Source organism: Eschrichtius robustus, chromosome 13 (assembly GCF_028021215.1).
Source record: "Eschrichtius robustus isolate mEscRob2 chromosome 13, mEscRob2.pri, whole genome shotgun sequence".
NCBI classification, from domain to species: domain Eukaryota; kingdom Metazoa; phylum Chordata; class Mammalia; order Artiodactyla; family Eschrichtiidae; genus Eschrichtius; species Eschrichtius robustus.
In genome coordinates, this window is record NC_090836.1 from 53,305,160 (window position 1) to 53,332,787 (window position 27,628).

At 39.9% G+C, this 27,628-nt stretch overlaps 1 protein-coding gene across 2 annotated transcripts in view; it reads left to right on the forward strand.

The window, feature by feature from the left end:
- The window catches only part of SRGAP1 (SLIT-ROBO Rho GTPase activating protein 1), a 278,005-nt gene that overhangs the window by 129,372 nt on the left and 121,005 nt on the right, over positions 1–27,628 (forward strand). For both annotated transcript variants that reach the window (XM_068562033.1, XM_068562032.1), the window contains exons 2-3: positions 2,813–3,008; positions 10,000–10,162. In XM_068562033.1, coding sequence (XP_068418134.1) covers positions 2,813–3,008; positions 10,000–10,162 — 359 coding nt within the window. The remainder of the gene's footprint in view (positions 1–2,812; positions 3,009–9,999; positions 10,163–27,628) is intronic.

The following is a 27,628-nucleotide window of genomic DNA, read 5'->3' on the forward strand; positions in this document are numbered from 1 at the left end:
TCCATTGTATGGCTATATCTCATTTTGTTTTTCTGTTCCATATTGATGGACATTTAGATTATTTCCACTTTTCAGCTGTTATGAATCATGCTGCCATAACCATTTGTCTATATGTTTTGTGTGGAAGTGTGTTTTCGCTTGGGTATATACCTAGGAGTAGATTTGTTAAGTCTATGTCAACCTTCTGAGGAACTGCCACATTGTTTTACAAAGTGGCTGTACCATTTTACATTCCTACCAGCAGTGTATGAGGGTTCCATTTTCTCCACCCTTCACCAACACTTGCGTCTTTTTGATTACAGCCATCCTAGTGGATGTGAAGTGGTATCTCATTGTGCTTTTGGTTTCCTTGTGATCTTTTCCTCATTTGTCCTAAACTTTTCTAAATTAAAAGATAGTCAAACAAATTCTCCTTCTCCGATTTTTGGAGCCTACTTTTTCTCTAGGTTCTGTCCCTCCACTTTTCCCACTATTGAAAATGTTGCCAGTGTCCTATTTTGACTGGGAAATTACAGATAATGTGAAATAACAGTTACTCCCTGCAAAATGAAGATGGGATTGTAACTGTTTAAAATAGAGTCCTCCTTCTCAAAACTCCCTAGTTCTTCATTTTAAACCCTGAAGGAAGCAAGCAAGAGAAAATCTAAGAATGAGATCCAAGAAGGAAGCCCATATAATTTTTGTGTACTTCTACAAAAACAAAAAGAACAAATGGAATAGTAACTTTACATATTATAAAACCTAAGAATAAAAAGGAAATAGCCCATTCACCAGGTACTGGATTTAATAAGAAAAGGCAAGAATAAAGCAAGTAATACTTTGACACACCATGAGCTAAATTTTTAAATAATATACACATGTTTTTATAATAAAAGTTTTTTATAAAAAACAGAAACAAAAGCAGGAGGGGGGAAGAAACAAAACAAAACAGAACTCATTGACAGCCGAAGACGACTGATTTTTTTTTTCACTTAGCACAGCAAGATGTGCTAAAATTAATTCATCAAAAAAGAGTTCCTGGATGAGAAATGCCCCCACCCTTGATTTTTTTTTTCTTTCTTTATGAAACAAAACTAGGTCTGTATTTGTGGGGGAGAGTTTGGCAGACATGCTGATTATAATACTGTATTGAAAAATATTTACTTTGATGGACTAAAAACCAGCTGCTGTTCGTGGTAGTTAAAAGCCTGTAATAATGTCTTCACTTTGGTGTTCACCACACTTTTATGAGATTAATAATAGGATTCCCCCAATCTCCAAGTGGAGAAACCAAGAGAGGATGCTTGAGAAATGCTTTCCTATCTTCTCCCGGGACTCCCCCAAAAGCATGCTGTTTGGACATGAGCTTATTGAGATCAGAGACCTTGTTTCATAGTTACTGTATCTTCTTTGCCAGGATATAGGCCTGGCACACTGTAGGTACTTAAAACATGTTGCACGGATGAAAGCTAGGCAGAAGAGTTCAATTAATTGATGGACGGACCTGGCTTAGAGGTCCTGCAGGTGCCACTTACAAGGTGAAGTCTCTAGATGAAGTATGTCATCTCATTAAACCTCAGTTTCTTCTTTGCAAAATGAGGGTAATACTAGTATCCACTTCATTAGGGTGTAGAACAGTAAGCATTAGATTGTTACTAGCTGGTAAGTTGAGCAAATTTCCTGACTCCTCATTCAGACCTGGATGGCCCTGCTGTTAATGAGCCTGATTACACATGGTCAAGTATGTGCATACGTACTGTCAGCTCAGTCTTTATTTAAGAAGAAGCATGGGAAGAAATTGAGGTGTTATTTGGACATCAATTTCTTAAACTCCACTGAATTAGATTCAGCCCTCACTTTTAGGGACTATGCACCCGACAATGGGAAGGATGAAATAAAGAAGTTTTCCAGTATGAATATTCTTGTCTTTGGATGTTAGCCCGGAGTCTCAGAACAAAAACAAGTCAGTAGTTAATAGTTACTGTATCTTATTTTCCAAAACACACATGGTTCATTGTTACAGTCATTTGCAGATAGTTTTACGTGACACACTTTTGCTTTTGTGTTTCTACTAAATCACTAAATGACTAACCTTCCTGTTCCTAATGTATTAAAATTGTCAAAGGATTCTTTTCAGATTATATGTGTCAATAAGGCTTAGTTTGAGCAATGGGGAAAAAGTGAAAGCCAAGTGAAGAGCTCTTGATCTTGTGATCAGAATAATAAAGTGGAATCCAAGGATTGCCCCATAACGAATGGATTATTTGGATATAAAAGGAAATTATTTTTAGGTGTGGCATTCCTATAAACCCTGAAGCTATGTGTTTTACAAACTAGAAATTTATGCACTAAATAAAAATTACCAGATGTCAGTGTTTGTATGTGCCAACTGGCAAAGAAATTGAGAAGGTTCAGAAGTCTGGAAGAAATGATGCTCACTTCTTTGCCATTCAAACTCAAAAAGGATAATTGAGGTAAAATGCTGTTTAAAAAACTACAATGTCCTCAGCTACCCAAAGATGTCACGTGTTACAAATTGTTATCTGAAAGGCTTTCATTTTTTTTCCCCTCATGACTCCACGCATGTTTGTGGCATTGCAAATGTAATCCATGTTTCTATTCTAATTTATTACATTCTTTCCAGAGGCTTATCTCATTCTTTTACAGGGTCAGCAGATATCTTACTTAAAGACCCAACCTGAACACAGCAGCCTCGTAAAGGTCCAATACAGAGCTAAATGTATAATAGGATTCATTATTTTTATCTTGCACACAACCAGCACACCTCAGTAGTTTTCGTGAAATCATCAAATGGATTCTCTTCTCTCCTCAGAAATTCGTGCTCAACTGGTAGAACAACAGAAATGCCTGGAGCAGCAAACAGAGATGCGAGTTCAGCTTCTGCAGGACCTGCAAGATTTCTTCCGGAAAAAAGCCGAAATTGAGACGGAATATTCTCGGAACCTAGAAAAGTTAGCAGAAAGGTTCATGGCGAAAACAAGAAGCACTAAGGATCATCAACAGTACAAGTAAGAGGGACTTGACTCAAATTCACCTTTCTAAGGGGATATCCTATCTTTTTACCACCCTTATTGGTTTTAGAATTTTCCATTTTTGTCTGAAAAGTTGTTGATTGATATATCCCCATAGATAAAAGCAACCCTCTGCATTTATAATTTATGAGCATAAATGTATTACATTTTAAACTAATAGTATTCTCTTGACATGCTTCTCTTTCCAATAAATACACTAGGAGTTGTTGTTTAACACAGGTAGGTATTTGGATGGGCAAATTTTAAATAGCTGATTCTTCAAGCAAAGACCTCAAGATTTCTGTATAGTGATCTTACATGAAAATAAGCAGTGAGGGTTGCTTAAATTTATACCCCACCCCCCAATCATGCTTGTGGTCATTGCAGTTGAGACTGACTTAAAACAAGGGCCTTTGGTAAAATGCGTACAATCTAGCTTAATTAAACCTTATATTAATTGCACAGTTGACCCTTGAAGAACACAGGGGTTAGGGGCACCAATCCCCTGCACAGTCGAAAGTCCACATACTGCTATCTCTGCCTCAAAAACAAAGGAATTGATAAATGAGTCACCCAAAGGCAGGAAGCTGAAAAAGTTATGGACAGAATCAGGACTCAAACCCAAGTTCTACATATTGTGATCTCTAACTGAACAGAAACTTTCCCCCGCATCTAGTTAATTTAAGGATGTAATGAAAATAGAGGTACTATGTTTTTTTATATAAATTTATTTTTTATTTTTATTTTTGGCTGCACTGGGTCTTCGTTGCTGCACGCGGGCTTTCTCTAGTTGCGGCGAGCGGGGGCTACTCTTCGTTGCAGTGCATGGACTTCTCATTGCGGTGGCTTCTCTTGTTGCAGAGCACGGGCCCTAGGCACACGAGCTTCAGTAGTTGTGGCTTGCGGGCTGTAGAGCGCAGACTCAGTAGTTGCGGCGCACAGGCTTAGTTGCTCCACGGCATGTGGGATCTTCCCGGACCAGGGCTCGAACCCGTGTCCCCTGCCTTGGCAGGCGGACTCTTAAGCACTGTGCCACCAGGGAAGTCCCACAGGTACTATATTTATTGAAAAAAATCTGTGTAAGTAGACCTGCACAGTTCAAACCTATGTTCACTGTCAACTGTACTTCATTTGTTTAAAAAAAAAAATACACGCAGGTTTTTCTGATGAGATTTACTCTAGAATTTAAATCTGAGACACAGGGCTTCCCTGGTGGCGCAGTAGTTGGGAATCGGCCTGCCAATGCAGGGGACACGGGTTCGAGCCCTGGTCTGGGAAGATCCCACATGCCGCGGAGCAACTAGGCCCGTGAGCCACAACTACTGAGCCTGCGCATCTGGAGCCTGTGCTCCGCACCAAGAGAGGCCCGCGCACCGCGATGAAGAGTGGCCCCCGCTTGCCGCAACTAGAGAAAGCCCTCGCACAGAAACGAAGACCCAACACAGCCAAAAATTAATTAATTAATTAATTAATTTAAAAAAAAATCTGAGACACAAGTAGGGAGACAACTCCAATAGAGTATACAAGTGCTCTGACGGGTAAATGCAGGATGCCAGGGACAGACCTGACAGAAATCCATTCTACAGTGGAGGTGGGGACAGCAGGGTCCAGGAAAGGTCCTGGAAGAAGTGATACGTTAAGTGAAGACCCAAAGGACTAGTTGGCCAGTAAAGGGACCAGAGCAGGAGGTTCAGGCAAGGGGAACATCACTCCTAAGAGACCAGAGGGAAGGGGTGTAGGGTAGCTTTGCAGAGCAGGAAGTAGTCCGGTGGGAGTGAGTAGTGAGGTTGTGAGCTGTGTGGCTCCAGGTGTACCTTGTGCCGGATCATGGAGGCCTGTGGATCATACCAGGAGGTTTGCCCTTTATCCTAAGGGTCTGAGAAGCCTTCGTAGAGTTTTAAGTAGAAAGAAGACCAGCTCACACCTGCATTTTGAGATGATGACAAAGACCGTAGATAGGATTGGGGGCTGGAGGAGGACACAGTCAAGGGAAGGAGACCAGGTAGAGGACCCTCACCATAATGGCATGAACTAGCAACACTGCAGGTAGAAAGAAATAGACTTGTTTAGGAGATACTAAAAAGACCTCCCAGTCTTTCATTTCTGGAAATACAGTGAACTAGATAATATGAAAAATATTTGTGCTGTAAAACTCCCGGAAATGCTGACTAAAATATAATAGACATCACTTTAAATGTATAACTGAACTCAGGAAAGTAAGGGAAATTTCCAGGGGCCAAAAAAGGAAAAGGGAGTTGAAAACTTGAGTGGTGATTATATCACCCTTTAGTCCCACGTGGGGACAGAAGATGAGGCTTATGCAAGGTAGGGAGCTGGAAGGGAGGACTTCCCCATCGCCAATCCTATGGCATTGCATCACAGCCTAAAGTCAGGAGCAACAGAACTACTATCTCAGTGAAATGGCAGAACAGAAAGCCACTCGCCCACCCACACAGGGGACAACAAGGAGGCCCATCTGCTCAGCCTGGGCTCCAAATGGAAGGGGGTTGCAGAGAAGCGCATCTTAGCCTTCACCATTGGCTTTGCAGTTTCATTTTACACCCTTCTGTGGCCTTGGATCCTACATAAAAAGTAGGGTAGGGACTCCCTGGTGGTGCAGTGGTTAAGAGTCTGCCTGCCAATGCAGGGGACACGGGTTTGAGCCCTGGTTCGGGAAGATCCCACATGCTGCGGAGCAGCTAAGCCCCTGCGCCAGAACTACTGAGCCCGCGCTCCTAGAGCCTGTGCTCCTAGAGCCCGTGCTCCTAGAGCCCGTGCTCCACAACAAGAGAAGCCACTGCAATGAGAAGCCGATGCACCGCAACGAAGAGCGGCCCCCGCTCGCCGCAACTAGAGAAAGCCCGAGCGCAGCAATGAAGACCCAATGCAGCCAAAAATAAAATAAAAAAAAAAAAGAAAGGGTAGGTTTTTTGAGAAACTTCCATACTGTTTTCCACAGTGGCTACAGCAATTTACATTCCCACCAAAAGTGTAGGAGGGTTCCCTTTTCTCCACATCCTCGCCATCATTTGTTATTTGTGTTCTTTTTGATGATGGCCATTCTGACACTACAATGAGGTGATACCCCATTGTAGTTTTGATTTGCATTTCCTTGATGATTAGCAATGTTGAGCATCTTTTCATGTGCCTGTTGGCCATCTGCATTTCCTTTTTGGCAATTTCACTCCTGGGTATATATCCAAAAAAAACAAAAACACTAGTTCAAAAAGATACATGCACCCCAATATTCATAGCAGCATTATTTACAGTTGCCAAGGTATGGAAACAACCTAAGTGTCCATGAACAGATGTATGGATAAAGAAGCTGTGTTAAATATACACAATGGAATACTGCTCAACCATAAAAAAAGAATGAAATATTGCCATTTGCAGCAACATGGATGGACTTGGAGGGAATTATGCTAAGTGAAATCAGTCAGACAAAGACAAATACTGTATGATATCACTTATATGTGGAATCTAAAATATACAACAAACTAGTGAATATAATAAGGAAGAAGCAGACTCACAGATACAGAGAAAAAACTAGTGGTTACCAGTGCAGAAAGGGAAGTGGAGAGGGGCAACCTGGGGGTAGGGGATTAAGAGGTACAAACTATTATGTATAAAATAAGCTACAAGGATATATTGTACAACACGGGGAATATAGCCAATATTTTATAATAACTATAAATGGAGTACAACCTTTAAAAATTGTGAATCACTATATTGTTACACCTGTAACTTATATGATATTGTACATCAACTCTACGTCAATAAAAAAAAATTTTCTAACCCTTCTCATCATAAAAAAAAGGTAGGAACTTTTGCAGAAAAAAAGGAAGTAGGGGTCCTTTTGCGGAAGCAAATGCAGAATTATTCTGGGTAGGGAATACTTTTTTATTTTTGTTTTTGGGTGACTTTAACCTCTAGTGTTGGTCAGCATAGAAATAAATTTTGGTGATGGTTCCCAGGGTGAGCAAATATCAAATGTGCTTGACAGAGACTGGAGCCAGTACTAGATCCTCATTTATAGAAAACTGTCCCTTTTTAGAAGTGATTGCAGATAAGAAGACAGCCCATTTGTACATTCAGTAAATATTTTTGAATGTCTCCTTCTGTGTTCTGTACTTGGTAATCTCTTGTGAACTGAAAACATGGATGGGCCCATGCACCTTAGTCTGATCCCTGAGTGGATCAGCTGCCATCTTTTGTTCCTCCTGGTTTTTTCACTAGTTTTCTTCAAAAGGTAGGTAGCTCGGAATTTTCCTTGACTTGAGTAAGTTTATTATTGACTACAGAACTGAAGATAAGGTAATAAGTCTACAGAAAGGACAAACCAGGGTTAGGGGGGAATAAATCAAAGACAGCCCTTTAGGAAAGAGTCAAACAGACCTGGTTTGAATACTGGCTCTACTGTGTGACTTTGGTCAAGTTGCTTAACCTTTCTGAGCCTTGGTTTCCTAACTTGTAAAATGAGATTTTATGACCAGTAAATGAGAAACATAACAAATCGTTGATGTGATTGATAGCTGACATGGGGTATGCACTCAGTATTCCTTCTCTTCATGAAACAAATGTTAAATCTTTAGCACCTTTACTTTACCAGTCATTTAACCTGGGCTATGGAGTCTAGCTCTTACTCAGTTTGGGGATGCTTGTTGTGTAGGATAATCCTTGGCCTGAAGTTGCCACTGCATGGTAGAAAGACCAAGGCTTGGATCAACCTCCCTGGACTCAGAGACTTTCTCTGACACCAGCTTTGATCTTGAGCAAATCATTGTGCCTTGCTGAAGCTTAAGTTCTCTTATTTTTTTTTTTTTAATTTAATTATTTATTTATTTATTTTTGGGTGTGTTGGGTCTTCGTTTCGGTGCGAGGGCTTTCTCTAGATGCGGCAAGCGGGGGCCACTCTTCATTGCAGTGCGCAGGCCTCTCACTGTCGCAGCCTCTCGTTGCGGAGCACAGGCTCCAGACGCACAGGCTCAGTAGTTGTGGCTCACGGGCCCAGTTGCTCCGCGGCATGTGGAATCTTCCCAGACCAGGGCTCGAACCCGTGTCCCCTGCATTGGCAGGCAGATTCTCAACCACTGCGCCACTAGGGAAGCCCAAGTTCTCTTATTGATAGAGGGGATACAAAGCATCTCTGCCTTAAGTTGTAGTGGTAAGGATTAGGTAGAGTTAATGTGTGTAAAGTCTTTAGACCAGCCACTAGATGAAAATTGCTAACTTTAAACAGCACTTACTGTGAATCTAAGGCATTCTAGTAAGCACTAAAAATATATATATTAACTCAAATAATCCTCATAATCTTATGAGATCGGTACTGTTGCTTTACCCATTTTACAAATGAAGTAACAGAGGCACAGAGAGGTTTAAATAATTTGGCCAAGATCTCCTAGGTAATTGTTCTGGGATTTGAAGCGAGGCAGTGTAGATCCATAGTCCATGTTCCTGACTTGTGTGCTCAGTAGGTGCTCAGTAAATGATAGCTTAGCCGCCTCTGTTGTTATTGTTGTTGTCGATACTGTTACCACTTACTATTAAGGCAATAAAAAGTGTTTATTCAATGAATGAAATAACATTTATTTAATGCTGACCACGGGCAGGGCTCTGCGGATACAAAAAAGTATGAAATGTTCTCAAAGAACTTATGGGTTACTTCATCATAAAGGATATACAGAAAAGTTAATATAAGGTAGCATTTACCTCTTGGGCTGGGCGGCTAGAGAATGTCAGTGGAAAGGCTTCAGTATTCTGCCATAGAACCATTGCACCTTGCCCAATGGCTTTGAGAGAAAAGGAGGGTTCTTTAGGTTGGGGGTGTAATTCTTAATGTGCTAGCTGGGAGAGTGGGAGGCTTCTCTTCTGGGTATAAGTGCTGGGACCCTAGATCAGGGGTTTCTTCCCTTACACCCATCCATACTTCTGTGGTCTACTTCCTCTTTCTTTTAGAGAGGGTTTTGACTGATGCAGGGTTAAATCCTGAATCCGAGGGACATAAGGGCTGAAAGACCTTCTTTAATCATTTTTCTAATTTAATTAGTATTCAGAATCATAAATCCTCATGAATATTAGGAGGATAATATGTCTGATAAAATAGCACTAGTGTCCCTGAGTTAGGATAAACATTCTGTGCCATTTTGCCATCTTAGAGTTAGATTTTTAAAGTAAAAAAACAAAAAACAAACATTGTACTTTTTTTTTTTCTTTAAAGCAGTAGTATCCCCGTCGGTCACAGCTTTTGTTTGGAGTTTTTCTTTAAAACTTTTTACAAGTCGCCCTTTGTGGTTTATATTCACTTTTCACTTTATTATGTAGAATAAAACAAGGAGTGGTTACAAATCTGAAATAACTTAATGGGTTTAAAAAGGAGATGTGACATGTCATAAGCCAGTAAACTTCTTGGTTCTATTCACAAGCCCTGAGACAATGCTATGAAGTTCTGCTTCCCGGGAACACTTTTTGGGAGGCTGGAGGTTAAGTATCAGGGGATTAGTAAATCATCCTCACATTTATGTTCCATGGAAAGTATACCTAGCCAAATTTCTTTTCCAACAACAGACTGGACATTCAGAGCATGCTTTGCGTTCAGTGGCAAACCACAGTCTGTCTGTGAGACAGTAGTCAATAGATTTTTATGTAAACATAAACTGCTTTCTTCAGTGGGGTGTTTAAAGCTGAAGGCCTGCCTTAGTACTGTATATGTTAGGGTCCCATGCCCTTGTCAGGAGTGTGGGTTTTGACTGGTGTTCTTGGTCCAAGTTTTTTTCTTCCAAGCCTAGGGGAATTGCTGGCTGGGTGCCTTCCCAGCCTGGAAGGCTGTTCTGCTGGCTCTCGAGTGTCGTGCTATGAGCAATGCTCAGAGGAGAAAGAACAGGGACAATGCCCGTCTTTTGTGGCTCCTAGTTTGCCTTGGTGACTTTCCCTTAGCTGATTGGGGCAGCTTTGAACTTGATGGTAATTCTCTCTCTTCTTCACTTCTTAGGAAAGACCAGAACTTGTTGTCTCCAGTGAACTGCTGGTATTTGCTCCTGAACCAAGTGAGACGAGAAAGCAAAGACCACGCAACCTTGAGTGACATCTATCTGAACAATGTGATTATGCGGTTCATGCAGATAAGTGAAGATTCCACCAGGATGTTTAAAAAGGTATCCTCCATCAATCCTGCCAGAGTGTGCTTCCCTATAACCACTGAGCCCGTAACCAAGACTGAGAAGGGTCTGCTGCCTTAATGACTTAATTGTATTCAATAAATATTAGGTTCAAAATATAAGTAAGTGAACAGATATTTTAAAGACACAGAACAAAAAGTTAAATCCGAGCAGGCACACGCATAGTGTTGTAAAGCACCGAATCTGTGACCTGAAGGATGTGAGCAGAATTTTGCAATGAGATGTACCTGCAAATTGCACCTCTGTCCTTAGGAATGGACTGCCTGTAGTTATAAAAAAAAATCAGACCAGAGAGGAAAAGCTTTAAATTCTGTGTTTTGGGCTCACACAGGATCAGAGACCTGTGAAGAATAAGATAACCAGATGTGCTGCTCTCTTGGGAAAATGTTATCACAGTTTTTTTCTTAGTCCCACCAGACTAGCAGCAGAAGCTGTGAGAGAGTGACAGGAAAAAAATTCCCCAGGGCATGGAAAATTCAGTCCCTTACATGCCAGAGAGTTTCCTCCTTCCCAAATCCACTTTAAAAAAAAAAAAAAAAAAAAAAAGGAACTGGGCTTTTAAGGCTTCATATCATTGTTACCAGTCTCAGCCAGCTCTCAGCAATTTTTTTTGTTGTTTGGACATCTTTGTTGAGAACAATAACAAAATTGGACAATTTCCTGTGTAGGGAATGCAGCTACTTGCTCAATAGGACTGGCTTTTGGTTTTTATGTTTATAGGACAAGGGTTCTCCACCACCTCCTCAGCTTCATACTCAGGGTGTTTGGTGCCTATACCAATATCTGTACATCTATTCAGTAAGTAATTATTAGTTTCAGAAAGTGGGGGGAAAAAACCACCTTGTAGATTAAAGACATTTATGTTTCAAAGGGACCCCTTAAAACAAAGTTGTGTCATGCAGGCCATCTGGGAAACTTCTTAGTCATGCTTGATGTGTCCACATTAGATTTGATTTCTGACCTAGAAATGGAATTTAGCAAACTCGAAGTTTTCTTTTGCTCTATTAAATAGGAAAAAAAAAAAAGTTTCAAACAAAGGAGAAATTTTTAAAATTTGGAAATAACATATTAATTAAGAAGAGACCACGTAGAGAAATATCCTATGTATCTTAAAACATAGAGATTTTTAAAAAATAGTTTAGACTGAGCCAGGAAAGTAAGTAATTTTCTCGTACGTCAGCCCTTTCTGCCAAGACCTCGTTTGGTTCAATGGGCTTTTTGTGTCCTGTCCTCTATGAGTGAGAGATGGTGTCAGGTCTTGGAAAGGTTACTTCGATGAAGAAAAACTAGTCTCGTGCTCAAGGAGGTCACAGTTTATCCAAATTTGTATGACGCTGTATGATGCTTCCCAGTCATGGGGGTGCTGGCAACCTTTCAGCCAGGGCTTCTGGGACCAGCACCTCAATTGACTTCGTTTATTTATCCATCCAGCAAAACATCTTTCAAATGCCAGGCTGGGAAGCAGAGTTGAAAAGACACGTTCCCTGCCTACAGAGAATCCATTACAATAATTAACAGTTACCACAATGAGGGAACACACAACCTGCAGTAGAAACTTGAAGGCTGGAAATCTTAACCCTCCTGAGGGTCCAGGAAATTCTTCATAGAGGAGGGAACACCTGAAGTGAGACCTGTAGGAGATGGAGGTGTGGTCATCAAGCAGACGAGAACAATGAACTATTCCAAGGTAGAAAGCAGAAGCGTGACACGTTCAGGGAAAGGAAAGAGTTTGGTGTGACTGGACCAGGGGTTGTATGGGAGTGAGTGATGGGGTGTGAGGCTAGAAAGGACTGTCATATCAAAAGGGACTTTGCATGTCTTGCGAAGCTGTAAGGATTTGTGTTTTGTACGTCAAAGTCAAGGGCTTCATAAAGTTGATGGAAACTTAGGGCTGAGGGTCAAACGGATTTGGACTTGAATGCCAACTCTTCTGCTTTTGTGACCTTGGGAGATGATTCAAGAGAGTCCTCTCTTCTGTCTAAGGGAGTGGGGAAGGCTAGACTGGCAGGAGGGGAAGGTGAGCCTGTGGGAGCTCAGGCTTGTCGCCAAGGAGCTCCTTGCCGCCAAGGAGGCCTCGCCTTTGTTTTGCAGACATTGGATTTGAGCTGCCCTTGGGGAGGGGCTAAGTGATCTCGGGGTGATGCAGCTCCCCTTGGTGGAGGGTAGTTCCCAAGGGTAATTCCGAGAGAGAGGGCAGCTGTGAGTTTCGACAGCCAGCAGCCAGTATTCCCAGTAGTTGGGGAAATAAGTGCTTGGCTCTTGAAAGAGGGCCTGAGGAACGTACAGTAAGTACACACGCACCATGCCTGCTTGTTTGCTACCTAGAAGTTCTCTTCTTATCCAGATTTTCTGGGACTCAAAGAACTGTGATCCTTGGAAGCTGCCTATTTATAGCAGGCTCCTGGCTACTGCAGCATTTAGTGGGGAGAGGAGTCTTCTCACCCCTAACAATTGCTGATCAGCTGGAAAGCTAATAGTCATTACAGTGACAGGTATAAAATTCCACCTCCTCAAGCAGACCCAGCAGATGACATGCCTCACCTTTCCACGTTCTTAAAATTAAGAATAAGAGAGGGAGAGACTGGAGCTTCTTGAGGAGCCAGACCAGCCCACTAGGACACGTTTGTCATCTGCAAAGATAGGAAGCCAGGACCCATGTCTGTCAAGTCCAGAGAACTTCATATCCCTTGAGATTAAAAAGCAAGACTAGTCTTTTCTGCTTTTTTTTTTTTTTTTTTTTTTTTAAATATCATCAAGCCGTCTCCTTCTCCAGCTCTTCTTCCATTGTTATGGTTCCAGAAGCATATTTTTTATCAAAACAGAAGGAAGTGATCAGAACCAGTCTGAATTGACCTTTAGAACTTCTGTGGAGTCCTTAGTGAGCATAATGCTTGTTCTTCTTGGGAGGGGATTTTGCAACTTACTTGTTTTTCAAAAATAACCCCATGTCCGTATGGAGATCCAGTTAGATGCTGGGTGCTTGACAGGTACAGCCTCTTACACGGCTGTGTCGTATTCAGTTTAGTCATTGACCAAGAATCCTTTTACCCAGACTGTTCTGTCAAATAAGGAGCTTGGAGCAGGTAATTCTAGGAATGTTTTTGTTTTCAAATGGATATAATAATCAGGAAGACACTTATAGGAATACCTAATTCCAGGCATAGGTATAGGGAACAGCTTCAAGACTTAAATTTTAATCACATCAGAACCAGTTTTAGAAATAGTTGCCTATGCTTGACAGTTTTCAACGGGTAAAAGAAGGGAAGCTTTAAAAAAATAATAATACCCAATTATTCAAGTATCAGCTATTTCAAATTTAGGTCCTTAGAGCTGTAGATGAAGCCTGTTGATCAGAATAACATAGTGATTCATCTCTGAGGCTCTAACGTCAGATGCTTTGCATATGAATCTTAGTTTTGTCACTCTTGTTATCTATGTGGACCTGGGAGTGTTTGTAAACCTCTTAAGTCTCAGTTTCTGCATCTGTAAAGTAAATATAGTAACTTATTTCAGATACCTGTAGGGAGATTCATGGGTCGTGCATGGAAAGCTGCTTACCCCAGTGTCTGGATTTAATGCTAATACGATCTAACTAATTTTTAGCTGTTATCTTTGTTATTATCTATACTGTAAACACTTATTCCTTACACCTGCAATAATTATGTAATGTGAAATTACACCAGACATTATCTTAAATGTGTCCTCATTCTAAAGAGACTGTGTAGCACAACTGTGATGAACGCCGTCCAGATCATCACATGGTGTTTGTATATCACTTATTATGAAGTTCCAAACCATGTTTGTAAACAGACTCTGAGAAATGCTCCAACATCCTTGCTTGGAGCCGAATTAAAATTTTCGTCCTCACATTTCAACAATTAATGGGAACTTAGGGGATAACGCAGTGAATACCTGTGTTGGTCAGCACCCCCTGTGCCTCTCAGGTCCCCCACAGCTATTTCACATAGACAGTCTTAACTTTGAGGCTTCACTGATTTCTTCATTCATTCAACAATGAGAGTTATTCAATTCCAGACCCTCTGTTAGGTATGGACAATGTGAGCACAGACAGAGTAGGACTCTGCTTTGATGCTCATAAGTTCTGCTTTACTGTTTTAGGAGAAGGTCAGAAATTGGAGACTCCTTGTACACAGGGGTTTTTGTTTGTTTGTTTGTTTGTTTGTTTGTTTTTCTCTGCGGGGGTAAGCCCGGGGAGTGCAGGTTACCCAGGCCTGCACCTGGCTGTGCGTGGAGAGGCTCGGCTATGGCCGCAGCCCGTGGGGACTGCCGCAGGCGCCTGCCCTCTGTCCCCACTGGCTGACGGTCCAGCCTCTCCTGCCACCTGCCCACACACCCACCTCTCCGTGTCTCAGGCCACTGCTACCCTTCCACCGCAGGGACAGTTGGCCACCGTGGCCCAGCAGCTCCTGGGGGCTGGCCAGGCTCAGGAGGCAGTGCTGGGGGCGGGGGAGATGGGGGGCTGATACAGAGCTGCCGAGGCCAGGCCTGTGGAAATGCACTTCATTGGCTCCCAGGGATCAGAAGTGTACGTGTTCTGCGGCTGGCGTTGGGCAGCAGGGTGCCGGGCCTGGCCAGGCCTCGGCTTCCCTGAGGACGGTGTGAACGGTGGGCCTCACCGGACAGTTAGCCAGGCCTGCCCCGGCAGAGGGCGTGGAGCAGGGGCCCACCGCCACGAGGGCAGCGCAGGGGTTTTTCATTATCAGTCCTACTGTCCTTCCCGAAGAACAAGAGGCAGTGAGGTGCCTCTTGCCCTGTTCTCCAACCCTGCCTGCTGGAGTGATGAGATCTTGCCACCTTCTTTCCATTACTCACGCTCAAGAGTGGTCTGCATCTGGGTTGGTGCTGCAGCCAGAAATTGTGCGATTCATGTGTTACACATAAAGTAATCAGCGTCAGCAGTCACCACGTAGGAAAGACCACAGCTAGCTCGCAATAATCACTTTATTTAAGCACCTTATCACATGATCTTCTGTATCAAGTTTAAGAATGTTAACAGAAGTATGTAGTTTAGAGGGAGCACCATAAAATGGCAGCCTTTGAATATGTTAAATTATCTCTGCGTGTTTTAAATTATCTTGAAGTCTGTCATTTCCCCATGGATTGTTTTCAAATTATTAATGTTTTTATTCTTGGTTTGCATAAATATGTGTACAAATATAATTTATTTTGTTTCTTCACCAATAATAATGACATAACCCTACCACTTTACTGAATTTTAACTGTGCACCCAGCACTGTGCCCTGCGTTTTTCACACATTAACTCATGCATCCTCACAGCTGCCCAACGAACAGGGATTATAAGCCACATTTCAGGGATGAGGAAACAAAAGGCTCAGATATAATTTGTAGAGCCGGGCTGGCTGGTACATCTTCTTGTCTTTGCCTGTAGGTCTTAGATAGTTCCTAGTTACTATAACTGTGTTGGTGTTTTTCAGTGGTAACTGGAGATGTTAACACAACGCACAGGTTAGAAACTTCTGAGATTGGGACACTATGGGTCTTGGCCCCATTCATTTCTAATGAAAATCCTGAAGAATGATAGTTCTGGATGAGGCAGCAAAATCTGTCAGTCATCCAAGTTATAGGCAGAGATTCAAAGCAGCAGAGACTGGCTGCAAGCCACTGAGAATGACCTCACTTTGGCCTAAATGCCGTAGGTTATCAGATTCAGATTCACAAGAATTAAATTAACCCACTTTTGGTATTGTTGATTGTGTGACCTAATCTGAAAGGAAAGAGAAATTACTAGTAAGATTTGGAAATTTGAGGTCATTTTAAAATTTTTATCAAAAGTAATCATATTCTATTTAAATACCCTAGTATGAAAGAAAACAAAGACATTTCATGAGAGAAAAAAAAAAAAACACTGTGTTTTCAATTAGGCCATTTAAAATAAGTTAATATTCAAGCAGATGCTTTGAGTTAATAAATGATACTAATCTAGTACAGATCTCTAAGGCTCTAACCTTGTTTTGAAGAAAAAGTCCCTAAGTTTAAAAAAATCTGAAAACTTTACAGATCTATAAATAAAAGTGTCTTTCCTATTGTACAAATGTATACAAATCTGTATATAAAAGAGAGTCTATTTCTTTTTGAATATAAAAATACATATTCATTGTAGAAATTTAGAAAACACCAAAAAATATAAAAATGGAAATGAGTTACCCATATTAATACTACCTACTGGTAATATTTCTGGCTATATCTTTTCAGCATTCATATGTATAAGCATACATGTGTACTACACAAACATACATACATATGTATTTTACAAAATTGAGATTTCATTGCAGATAGCCTGGGAAACTGCCCTTTTCATGGAAAATATCGTTAGCGTTTCCCATGTCTGGAAATAATCTTTTAAAATAGGATACTTCGCATCTGCATAATGTTTCACTGTCGGCACAGCTTTTCCCGTTGTAGGACATTTAAATCTTTCACACATCTTTGATATTTTTCTTATGCTACATTCCTTGAAGTAGAATTATTAGGCCAGAGGGTGGCATTAGAATTTCATGCTTTGGATGAAATTCTTACTTTTTGCCTTTCTGGAGTAAAGATGGTCATGGCTGTGATTTACCAAGGAGCAATCTATCCCCTGAAAAATAAACTGACTATTAGCAGAGAGCTACCACATGTGATTTAGTATGCTGATGCAACAGTGGTAAATAATATAACAAGAGGAACTTTTTCAAAGCATTTCAGTGCAGTGTAGCAGAAGAATTAAATGGTATTCTGGTGGCCTCAAGGGACAGCTTAATAATTGATGGGGAGTGGTTAAATAAGTGAGAGTCTTTTCAAGCTAATGCTACTAGCTGGTCCTCTTGAGTTTTATCAACCCTACGGTTAGCTCGTTTCTCTAGAAGTAAATCAAAACCAAACTATCGTTTCTTACAGTGATGTGCTTTTCTGAAATATTTTAGAAACTATTTTTAATTTGTATTTATAAATTGCTTATCAGGATGGCTGGCACATAAATAAATGGCAGTTGTCAGTGCTGCTGTTCTTGCATTTATGTTGTTGCCTTTATTACTTAGTGACAACAGGACATATGTGATTGACCTAGCCATAAATTTAGCAGCTGAGTTACTAGATAAGAGCATTCCCCATCAGTTTAGAAGCTTCATTAGAGACTTTTAAATACGATATTAAGCAGATGTTATGTGTCTGTCTTCTTGGAAAGTGACATAATGTTAAAAAACCTGAGGTCAGTGAGGTCAGCTAAGTTGGACGTTTTGTCACACAGCATGATGTAGTAGTTGAACCCATAATTACATTGGGAATAGTTTTCAAAAAGCACTTGAAACTTATTTATGGTAAAAAAAAAAAAAAAAAAAAAAAATCTGAAAGTATATAGACCAAAATTATTTTAAATGGGTATCTCTAAGTTACTTTTATTTTCTTCTGTTTGATTATTCGTAATTTCTGATTTTTGTACAATGAACGTATTGTATAAGACACAAAGAAAACAATTATTCATTGTAAACTAAAACCTTAAAGAAACTTGGCCCCGAGTACACCAGTCAGTGTTTACCACAAAGAAGTGGGGAACTATATCCAGTAACTAGTTCAGCCCTAAATGCTGTTTATTAATGGAGAATTAGCCTATTCTCCAAGTGCACTTGAAAACTGTGCTTTGAATATACAATATTCAGGTGCTTAAAATGAAGACATGAAATCAGGGAACTTCTGAGCAAGATGGCAGCATGCACAAGGGCTGCAACAGCCTTACCTCCCAAGTTCTCTTTGCAATGACTAATCAAATGTATAAATAGGAAAGACTGGAACAGTCCTTTTACCTTCAAGCAGATCCCATACTTCTTTGCTCACTCTATTCCTTCCCACCTTACTCTGAAAGGAAGTCTATACCCCCATCTCCTTTCCCTAACTTTATTTTTCTCTCCAGCACTTATCCCTTTCTGCCATATTTTGTATTTACGCAGTATTTGTTTACTTTCTGTCTCCCCTCAATTTAAATGTAAGTTTCTGAGGGGGAGGAATCTTGTATTGTTCACTGAAACAGTGACTAGCGCATAGTAGATACTGTGTAAATATTTATTGAATGAATAAATGATGAATACTTACATCTGTATTAGAAACCAGAGATAAGTGTCAGCCGCATAATAGAAATTTCAAGGCATTTCCGAAGACCCAGTATTGACAGGGCTGGATTTAAGCAGCACTATCACATGCTGTCTACTTCCTAAGAGAGAGAAATCAGAGGAGAAATGAGTCATGGCAAGTCTGTGGCAGGGTGGGATAACTAAAGTGCCAGCCTTCTGGGCTGAGGACTGAAAGGGGATGCCAAAGGAACCAAAAAGTACTAGGGAGATTACAGAGAGGGTGTAGATTTAAAAAGCAATCTCATGAAGTTCTTTATTAACTCCTGGGCTTTCTCCTGACCTGCACATGCTTGGGTTTGCTCTTAAGCAGTATACCTACCAAAGACTTTGGGAGCTGAACTAAGGGATAGACCACTGCCTGGGCTCCAGACTGGCCACTGAATGGTGCATATGCAAGTCAGATCCAAATAGTGCTACAAAGGTGTTGGAAACAGTACGGATATTGAAACCACAACCCATAGAAGGCTGGTCAGAATTTGCATCCTGAATTCAACTTGGTTGATTTCCTGATAAAACAAAAATATCAACATTCTACATGTGGTTTAAATAAAACCCAGTCTCATAACATAATATTCAAAATATCCAGAGTATAATCCCAATTACTCAGCATACAAAGAGCCAGGAAAACCTCAGCTGACATGGGAAAAGACAATCAATAAATGGCCAATCCTGAAGGACACAAATGGTAGAATTAGCTAACAAAGACTTTTAAAGCAACCATGATAAAAATGTTCCGAGAAGTGAGAGCAAACACTGTTGAAACGAATGGAAAGATAAAGTCTCAGCAAAAAAAAAAAAAAAAAAGAAATAACCAAATGGAAATTTTAGAACTGAAAAATACAGTAACCAAAATTAAAAGCTCACTAGACGGGTTTCAATAGAAGAATAAAGATAACAGAGGAGAGAGATTAGTTTCAGTTCATCTTAAAGATAGATTAACAGAAATTATCTAACCTGAACAACAGAAAAAAAGATTGGGAAAAAAATAATCAGTGCCTCAGGGAGTGTTGGGACAATCCTAAAAGGTCTGATATTCATGTCAACAGAGTCTCTGAGGAGAGGAGAAAGCGAGTGGGTAGAAAAAACATTTGAAAAAATAATTACAACAAAACTTCCCAAATTTGGCAAACGAGATAAGCCTACCCATTCAAGAAGCCAGCAAAACCCAAGCTAGATGAATCCAAAGAAGTACATGCCTATACACATCATAATCAAACCAAAAACTAAAGACAAAGAAAAAAATATTGAAAGCGGCCAGAGAAAAATGACACACTACTGATGGAAGAACAATTGGATGACTGTGGATTTCTGTACCAGCTAAATGCCAGTAGCACCTTATTAGTTTTGACAACCAAAAATTCCTTCAGATGTCACCAAATGTCCCCTGGGGGGGAAATTGGACCAAGTTGAGAACCATTAATCCAACTTGAGTTTTCCATTTTTCCAAACATTTTTTTAAAAGAAATGTTCCAATTTGGTTTACATTTCAATTACAGGGTTTACAAGTCTAGATTAAATTAACAAATATGGAGTAGATCAAAGGCACCCATTCTCTCATCTCCCATCAAGAGAAGTTTAAAAAAAAAATATATATATATATATATATATTCAGTACCAGGTTTATTTAGGTTCAGTTATTCATAAAAGATCAGCACTTAAGAAAGTTCATTTTCAAAGAGCCTTGAATCCTTACCCATTCTCCTCATCCCAGAAGGAAACTGCATTCTTAAAAGAACTGATGAGGAGAGAACATTCCTACTATAGGTCGAGGTGTATGTAGTTGAGATCAACAAAGTCTGAAGCAACCTGAGAACAATATTCTGGTTGCTAGCCAGCGTTTCTTACCATTTGAAGACTTTGTTTAATTTCACATGGTAGGATTCTAAAAGATTTCCAGCAGCTGCAAGGAATGCCATATTGGGGGATATTGCACATATAGCAAATATTTGAATTAAGAAACACTTGTGATACCTTGAGTAATAGCAACCCAAAAATATGCAGTTGCAAACAAATACTGAATGTGGCTGTCAGATTGATTTCAGTACCTTTTAAATTTCAATCAAAGGGAAACATTTTTTTCTCATTGTTAGAGAAGTAATTAAATAGAAAGAAGCAGAAATTTTACCAACTAAATACTTTGTCAGATCAATCTAGAAACTTAAAACAAAATTTGACACTGGCTCTATGAACTATATGGATTGAGAAAACCCACTAATGTTCAATAACAATAGTAAATAAATACATGCACCACTTTTACTTTTTAAACTTTGGTAGTTTCAAGTGAACACAGAACCGTAATTGGCTTAGTGCACTGGCTTGAGTAAACATGGCCATTAAAATTTCATTTCTTTAGCTCTAAAGATAGAGATTGCAAGGGGCTGCTAAAATAATCTTTTATTTTTTGGCGAGGTCTTATAATTACACTGACCAGTCATGACAAATTCATTGCAACTTCTACTTTTCCTCTCATTTCCTTTTTTTCTGAAACCTAGCTTTACTGAAATCAGTTTTCTTTTCCAAAACAGAGTAGACATTCTATTTCATTATTCATTCAGCAAACCTTTATTGATTATCGTTATGTGACAGGCACAATGGTGGGTTCTAGGGTCACAAAAGTAAGACACAAATCCTCAATTAGTATTCCAAAGGGGCTTATAATCTAGTAACGAAAGGAAGTATAGAGATAAAAATTACATTATAAGTTGGCAACTGCTCTTACAGAAATAGGACCCAAGAGCACAAATGCACAGATGATTGAGTAAGGCATACTGCCTAGGAAAATGGAGAAAGGCTTCACAGAGAGAGCGGCATTTGATCAACGTCTTAAACTTGGTGAGGTTTTACAGAGGAATTCGGGGAAGTGCATTCTTCTATATGTATGTAGAGAACAGCACAGGACAAGGGCCTGGGGTTCTGATCAAGACTAGCGTATATCCAGGAAATGATGCTAGGGGAAGATGACTGTAGATGGGGCTCTTGGCCCCATCTTCACAACTCTCTCTTTTTTTTTTTTTTTTTTAATTTATTTATTTATTTTTGGCTGTGTTGGGTCTTCGTTTCTGTGCGAGGGCTTTCTCTAGTTGTGGCAAGCGGGGGCCACTCTTCATCGCGGTGCGCGGGCCTCTCACTCTTGCGGCCTCTCTTGTTGCGGAGCACAGGCTCCAGACGCGCAGGCTCAGTAGTTGTGGCTCACGGGCCTAGTTGCTCCGCGGCATGTGGGATCTTCCCAGACCCGGGCTCGAACCCGTGTCCCCTGCATTGGCAGGCAGATTCTCAACCACTGCGCCACCAGGGAAGCCCCACAACTCTTAACGGAAGTGAATTGTCATCGTAGGCCACCTCTTTTTGGCCTGGACCTAAAGCTCACATCAGTTACACAGCTGGCTGGGGTTAGGAGTATAGCCTATAACATGGCAAAGTGTACATAGTGGGATAACAGCTACCTGTGATCTAGAACGGCAAGTTGGGGGTGAGGGCTGCAGGCATGGAAGAATTTTGACTTTCAGTTTGAGGAACTGGTATGTTTTCATCTAAGCAACTAAGGAAGCCAAGAGAGATTTTGCATCAGGGATATGGCATAATCAGCTTTGTTTTTTGAGAGCATTGTGAGGAGTAAATTGGAATGAGAAGAAACCAGTCTTGGGGAACCTAGTGAGGAAGCTGGTGCATTAGTAATCTGGGTGATGATTTTTGCTCTACCATGAGTTATGGCCAGAGAGTATTTCCATACTTATAATGATATTGTCTTCAAAAAGATCTCATCCATGTAGATCAAGAATGAATCAAATGGCTTTTTGTTGTTTTATGAAAGGTCTGTTGGAAATTCAAAACCAGGACATTCTTATTCAGTCCATCCTAATCAGATTGTAAGGCTTCTACTCCTTTATCTGATGGCTCTTTAGCCTGTTGGAGAAAAAAAAAAAAAAGCTAACAGTGATGCCAGGATTCTTGGGTTTACCTTAACTATGCAGATGTGGGTTTGGACTGCCACCACAAAACAGGGTGATTGCAAGCAAATGCAAGTCACTGAGAGGTGTGTGTTGCCTCCTAATCTTCCCAAGATCTTAGCTTCTACCCCTTGAAGTATAAAGAAAGTGTCCTTAATGCCGCTAGCTCCAAAACAGTGAAAATTATCTGGGAGGCAAAGAGAATCCTCTCTTCGTTTCTTTAAACTGTGTCATATAAGGAACAGTTGAAGACAGTGGGAATGTTTGGTACAGAGAAAGTAAGCCTTAGCTAGGACATAGTAACTGTCTCAAATATTTGAAGACCTGTTGTGTAGAAGATGGCTTAGATTAACTAGCTCTACAAGTCTATAACAGTTAAGACTGACTGGTAGAACTTAAGTGGAGACAAGTTTTACTTTATTCTAAGGAAGACCTAACAGTCTAAAGTCAGCAAGGGCTTGCTCAGAATTAGAGTTCTCCTTCCTTGTAGCTTTGCGGTGTTCTCTGGAATAGACTTTATCCTCCTTGGTATAATAGTACCTCAAACACAAGTATTCTAGAAAGTAAATCTTGAATTAGGTTGAAGTGACCATCTGAGACATACTGATTTGAAAGTTGCTATGAGTAGACTGTTACATTAGCATTTAGACAAATGGAGGGTGACTTCATGAAATGAAACAAGGATATGATGCTGAGCTGATAATAGCATCATGACAGGTACTTTTATAGAGTGCTTGGTACGTGCCAGGCACCTTGTTAAGCACGTAACAATGGATATCTCATTTAATCCTCCTAAGAACCCTAGGGAGTATATTATTGGACTCTTCTCTATTTTTCAGATGAGGAAACAGCTCAGAGAAGTAAAGATATTTAAATAATCTGACCAGTAAATAATCTGGACCTATGTTGATGGTTTGGGGTTTGTTTGTTTTTTCCTGCTTCAAGGAGGCTGTCACCCCATGTACATTTGCCTACTAAGCCATAGGTGTTTTCTCAGATTCTCTGGTAGTATTCAAGGAACCGAGTTCTTGGTGAACAGGACACTTACCCCATGGGGATTTGTTTTTTGTTTTTTTTCTATTCCTTAAGCTACCTTTACTTAAATACATGGTTAATTCTATAGACCAATTAATGAGTTGTAGTTCTGAGATGGTACTATTAGTATTAGGATAAATATATATCTTTAAAGGAAATTTCTGATTTAGGATAAATTCCTGAAGAGTGATTGGTTTATTAAATTTTAGGCTTGGTTCAAGAGTTATATAGAGAAATTTCACTTGGTTTAAATTGTTTGAATAAGCATAAATCAGACTGAATTGAAATTGTTTTGTTTACCTCTCTCACTAAAATGTAAGACCACTTTTCTATCTTTGGCACATAGAAGGTACTCATATAAACTGGTAGAATGAATGACTGAATGCATGAGTGTGTACATGAATAAATGAACTTTTATCAGTATCTCAAAGAATCTCTGCCTTTTGCTTACTAATTCAATGAATGACTTATAAATGAGCAAATCTCCTACTTAGCTTTATTTAGTTTTGTAAACAGTCCCTGGATTTTTCTTACCACAGTGCTATTAAGACTGAAGTCACGGGTTCCCTACACAATATGGTCTAGTTTGCTTCACCACAGATTATACTCATAACCCCAGCCAACTGTGCCATAGATGTAAGCTTTTGGTCACACTGGATCTTTGCACAGTCACACCTGTCACAGGAGAGAAAGACAGTTGTCTTTAGTGATAAATTAGTAGACTCAGGTTCATGTACTAAAGATGATGTATTATTATGATAATTGTTAAGGAACTGTATTAAGGAGTTGTTAATAAAGCTGAGTTATTACATTTTTGTTAAGTTCAGCATATTGAAAAGTGGTCTGGAAATATATTTCTGATAGTTTTTAGTTAATTATATTACAGTCTTAACCAGAGTTTCATAACACGTTCTGATTTTAATTAGGTAGGTTTGTTTATATCCGCTACTGAGAATTTATGCCTAAGTGATTATTCATTTAGAGGCACTGAAATGGTGTTTCCAGTGTATCGCCATTTTGAGTAGAGAAATAACCCTAGCATGAAAAATTGTGTTTCTTGAAGAGTTAAGGAAATGCAAGCTGAAAATGATAATAATTGTTTCATCTACTTTATTCCCTATAGGATTTAAAATTTCAGTCTTGAGTTACTTAATCTGTCTGTTCAAGTGCTCTTTATACCTGGGTGGTTATGAGTGACACTGGTGTACGTGACTTTGCACTTTTGCCTGCTCACGGGCTGAGCACAGTCGAATGCCACATTTGCCTAGCAATTACATTAGTAAATATTCTAAGAGATGCCCCAGATATTTCCTTTAAGGTTAAGTTTTCAAAATGAAGTTCTGGTTCCCTTGTAGCTTATGATTTTTTTTGTTCTAACTTTCCCACATTTTCTAGTGGCGTGGAGTTTTATCTAAAAGAATGTTGATTATTTTTCGCCTTGGGAATGCAGTAGATCATGAGGCTAATTCCATACACTGATATTTAGTTGTGATTTTAATAAGTACAAATCCATGTCCCTTGACAGATAGAAAGGAAATGTGCAACTACACTATAAATATTGTAGATTGCTTCAGGCCATTAAGCCCAGCCCAGATTTTTCCATTAGGCATTTTGGAGGATGTTGTTGCTTCTGTCTTGAGAGTTTACATGAATTAAGAGAATCTATTATTATAAAGACACATGAACACGAGGTTTTGGAAATTTAAAAGCACACACACTGTAGAGGTATGGCCTGACCCTTCTAACCAGAATTTACATCCAAAACTCACTGAGCGTGAGACACTATAACCATTTGCAACCCTCTCATTAAATATTTAATCTGGTTTTCCTCCTTCTCTCTTAGTCTCACTCTGACTCAGCATAAGGTCAGGATTCCTTGACTGGTCATCACAGTGGATTTACTTTAAAAATAACTCTGTGAGAGGCCAGAGGCCCTCTGAATTGGTCATTTAATCCAACCATGTAGATCGCTTGATCGATTGCCCAGTGTACTCAATTATGGTTGTATTAATTATGCTCTGTGTTCTGCCTTCCTTTCTCCCCTTTCTGGGAGGTTCTAGGGAGCAAGCCTGCTGTTCTCCAGGAAGAGAGATCCTGGCCAGGGTCCACCCAGTGTAGCACTTATCACAGTGCTCTGTGTAGGAAGCTGTTGGGGCACATCTAGCTCCTCCATGAGACTGTGGACTGTGGAGGGAGGAAGCCATGCCTTACTCAGCTCTGGGTCCCATTCATTCGTCAAAGGTATATCGAGCCCCTACAGTGTGCCAGGCACCACGGCAGGCCCTGGGAACACAAAAATGATTAGGACACAGTCCCTGCTTTCAAAGAAACCCTCTGTTTATGAAGAGAAAAAGAAACATGATGAGCGTAATAGTAACGGGCGGCATCAGTTTAACACTCAACTGTGTGCTGGGTTTTGTGTTAAGTGTTTAATAAGGACCATCCCAATAAAACCCTGTGATGTAGAGGCTGTTGGTATCTCTGTTTTGCCATTGAGGAAACTCACAAAATTATTTAACTTATGCACAGACAAGAGAGTTTGAAAACAGGCATCCAGTTTTAGAGTTTGAACAACTAACCACTAACACATACAGCCTAGAAGTGATAATGAATGAATGTATTATACAGTCAGAAAGAAGGGAGGGTCTAATTTCTTTATTTGAAGGACAAGGTAAAGTTACAAGAAAGTTTTCACAAAGTAGTAGCGTGTAGGATTGTACCAGGCCAGAGGAGGAAGCAGAGTCTGGGCAGTGGGGACGACGTGGGGGAAGACAGAGATGTGAAAGTAGAACCTGGGAGTGAGCAGCTTATGATCAGGCTAAAGGATGTGGTTTGAGATTTGTGGAAGGTAAGGTAGACTAGTTTGACAGGGGAAGTTATGAGTGATTTAAGAAATCGTAACTCTATCCTGAAACAAATATAGCAAGAATTTGATGGGTTTTAATCAGAGGAAGGACATAATTAGCTCTTCATCTTTTTTTGGTGGGGGGAGGGTGCTGCACCACGCAGCTTACAGGATCTTAGTTCCCCGACCAGGGATTGAACCCGTGCCCCCTGCAGTGGAAAGGCAGAGTCCTAAACACTGGACCGCCAGGGAGTTCCCTAGGCCTTTTATCTTTAAAAAAAAAATTCTCATGACATACAGAGAAACAGATCAACCAGAATAGATAGGATTGGTGGCTTCTCTTTCAAGGAGAAGAAGCAAGTCTTGGATGAACCCCAGATTCTGACATGAGTGACACTATTGTCCTGGAAGCGATATAAAATTCATTATAACCCTTTTAGAAAGTAATCTTCCAGTGTGAATCCAGGGTCTTTAAAATGTCAATACTTTCATCCTGGTAATTTCATGTCTGGGAATTGACACTAAGGCAACAGCGCAAAATGCAAGATATGACTTTAGAACAGCATTCATGATAATAGTTCAGGGTGATTAAAATATATGGGTGAAATTGAATGAATAAGTAAGTAATTGAATGATTGATGGAAAATAGTGGAAACATTGGAAACCATAATAGAAGAATGGTTAATATACATTCACTGGGTAGTTATTTTAATCAATAATAATGTTCTGAAAATTATATAAGTACATGGGAAAATGTATGATAACTGGAAAAAAGCAGAGTAGAAAAAAGATACTTTATATCTTTTATATGTATACTTCATATATTATTATAGAATGATTACAACTCAGACCTCTGTTTAGATAAACAAACTTGAAGGAAATATACCCATCAAATTATAATGGTGGTAGTTTTGGCCTTCTGTTCTCTATATTTCCAATATTCTTCAATACACTTAATTCATTTTTATAATGAAAAAAGGTGGAAACTTTGGGACTGTTCATTTTGGACTTATGTTTGAATTGTCTGAAACATCAAAGTGATAATAAATAGGAAACAATTAGAAATTGACTTGGTATTCAACTCTGGGTTTACACATTGGAGACATTTAATAAATGTCAACTGAATGGAAGTTCTAACCATTTTATTTCCCCTTGGGTCAGAATCCTAGAATCCTATTGCAGTGCATTAGAAGTTTTTACCATCATTTGAACTTATATAGGCCCACAGAAATGGGGGAAAAAAAACTGTTTGCTTTTTCAACTCCATACCTGAAGCAGTTGGAGGGAACTCTCCTTCCCTGTGCAAAAGTAATTTTAATCAGCCAATCGCAAATAACATAAAAAATACTTTATTTCAAGCATATATCATTTCGTAAAGTTATTTTTTTCTCTTGTACAAAGGGAACATTGATTGCTTTCCTTAATACCCGTATCCTTTTTCTTACCTAGCAGCTCTTGGTCAAGGGTCAAG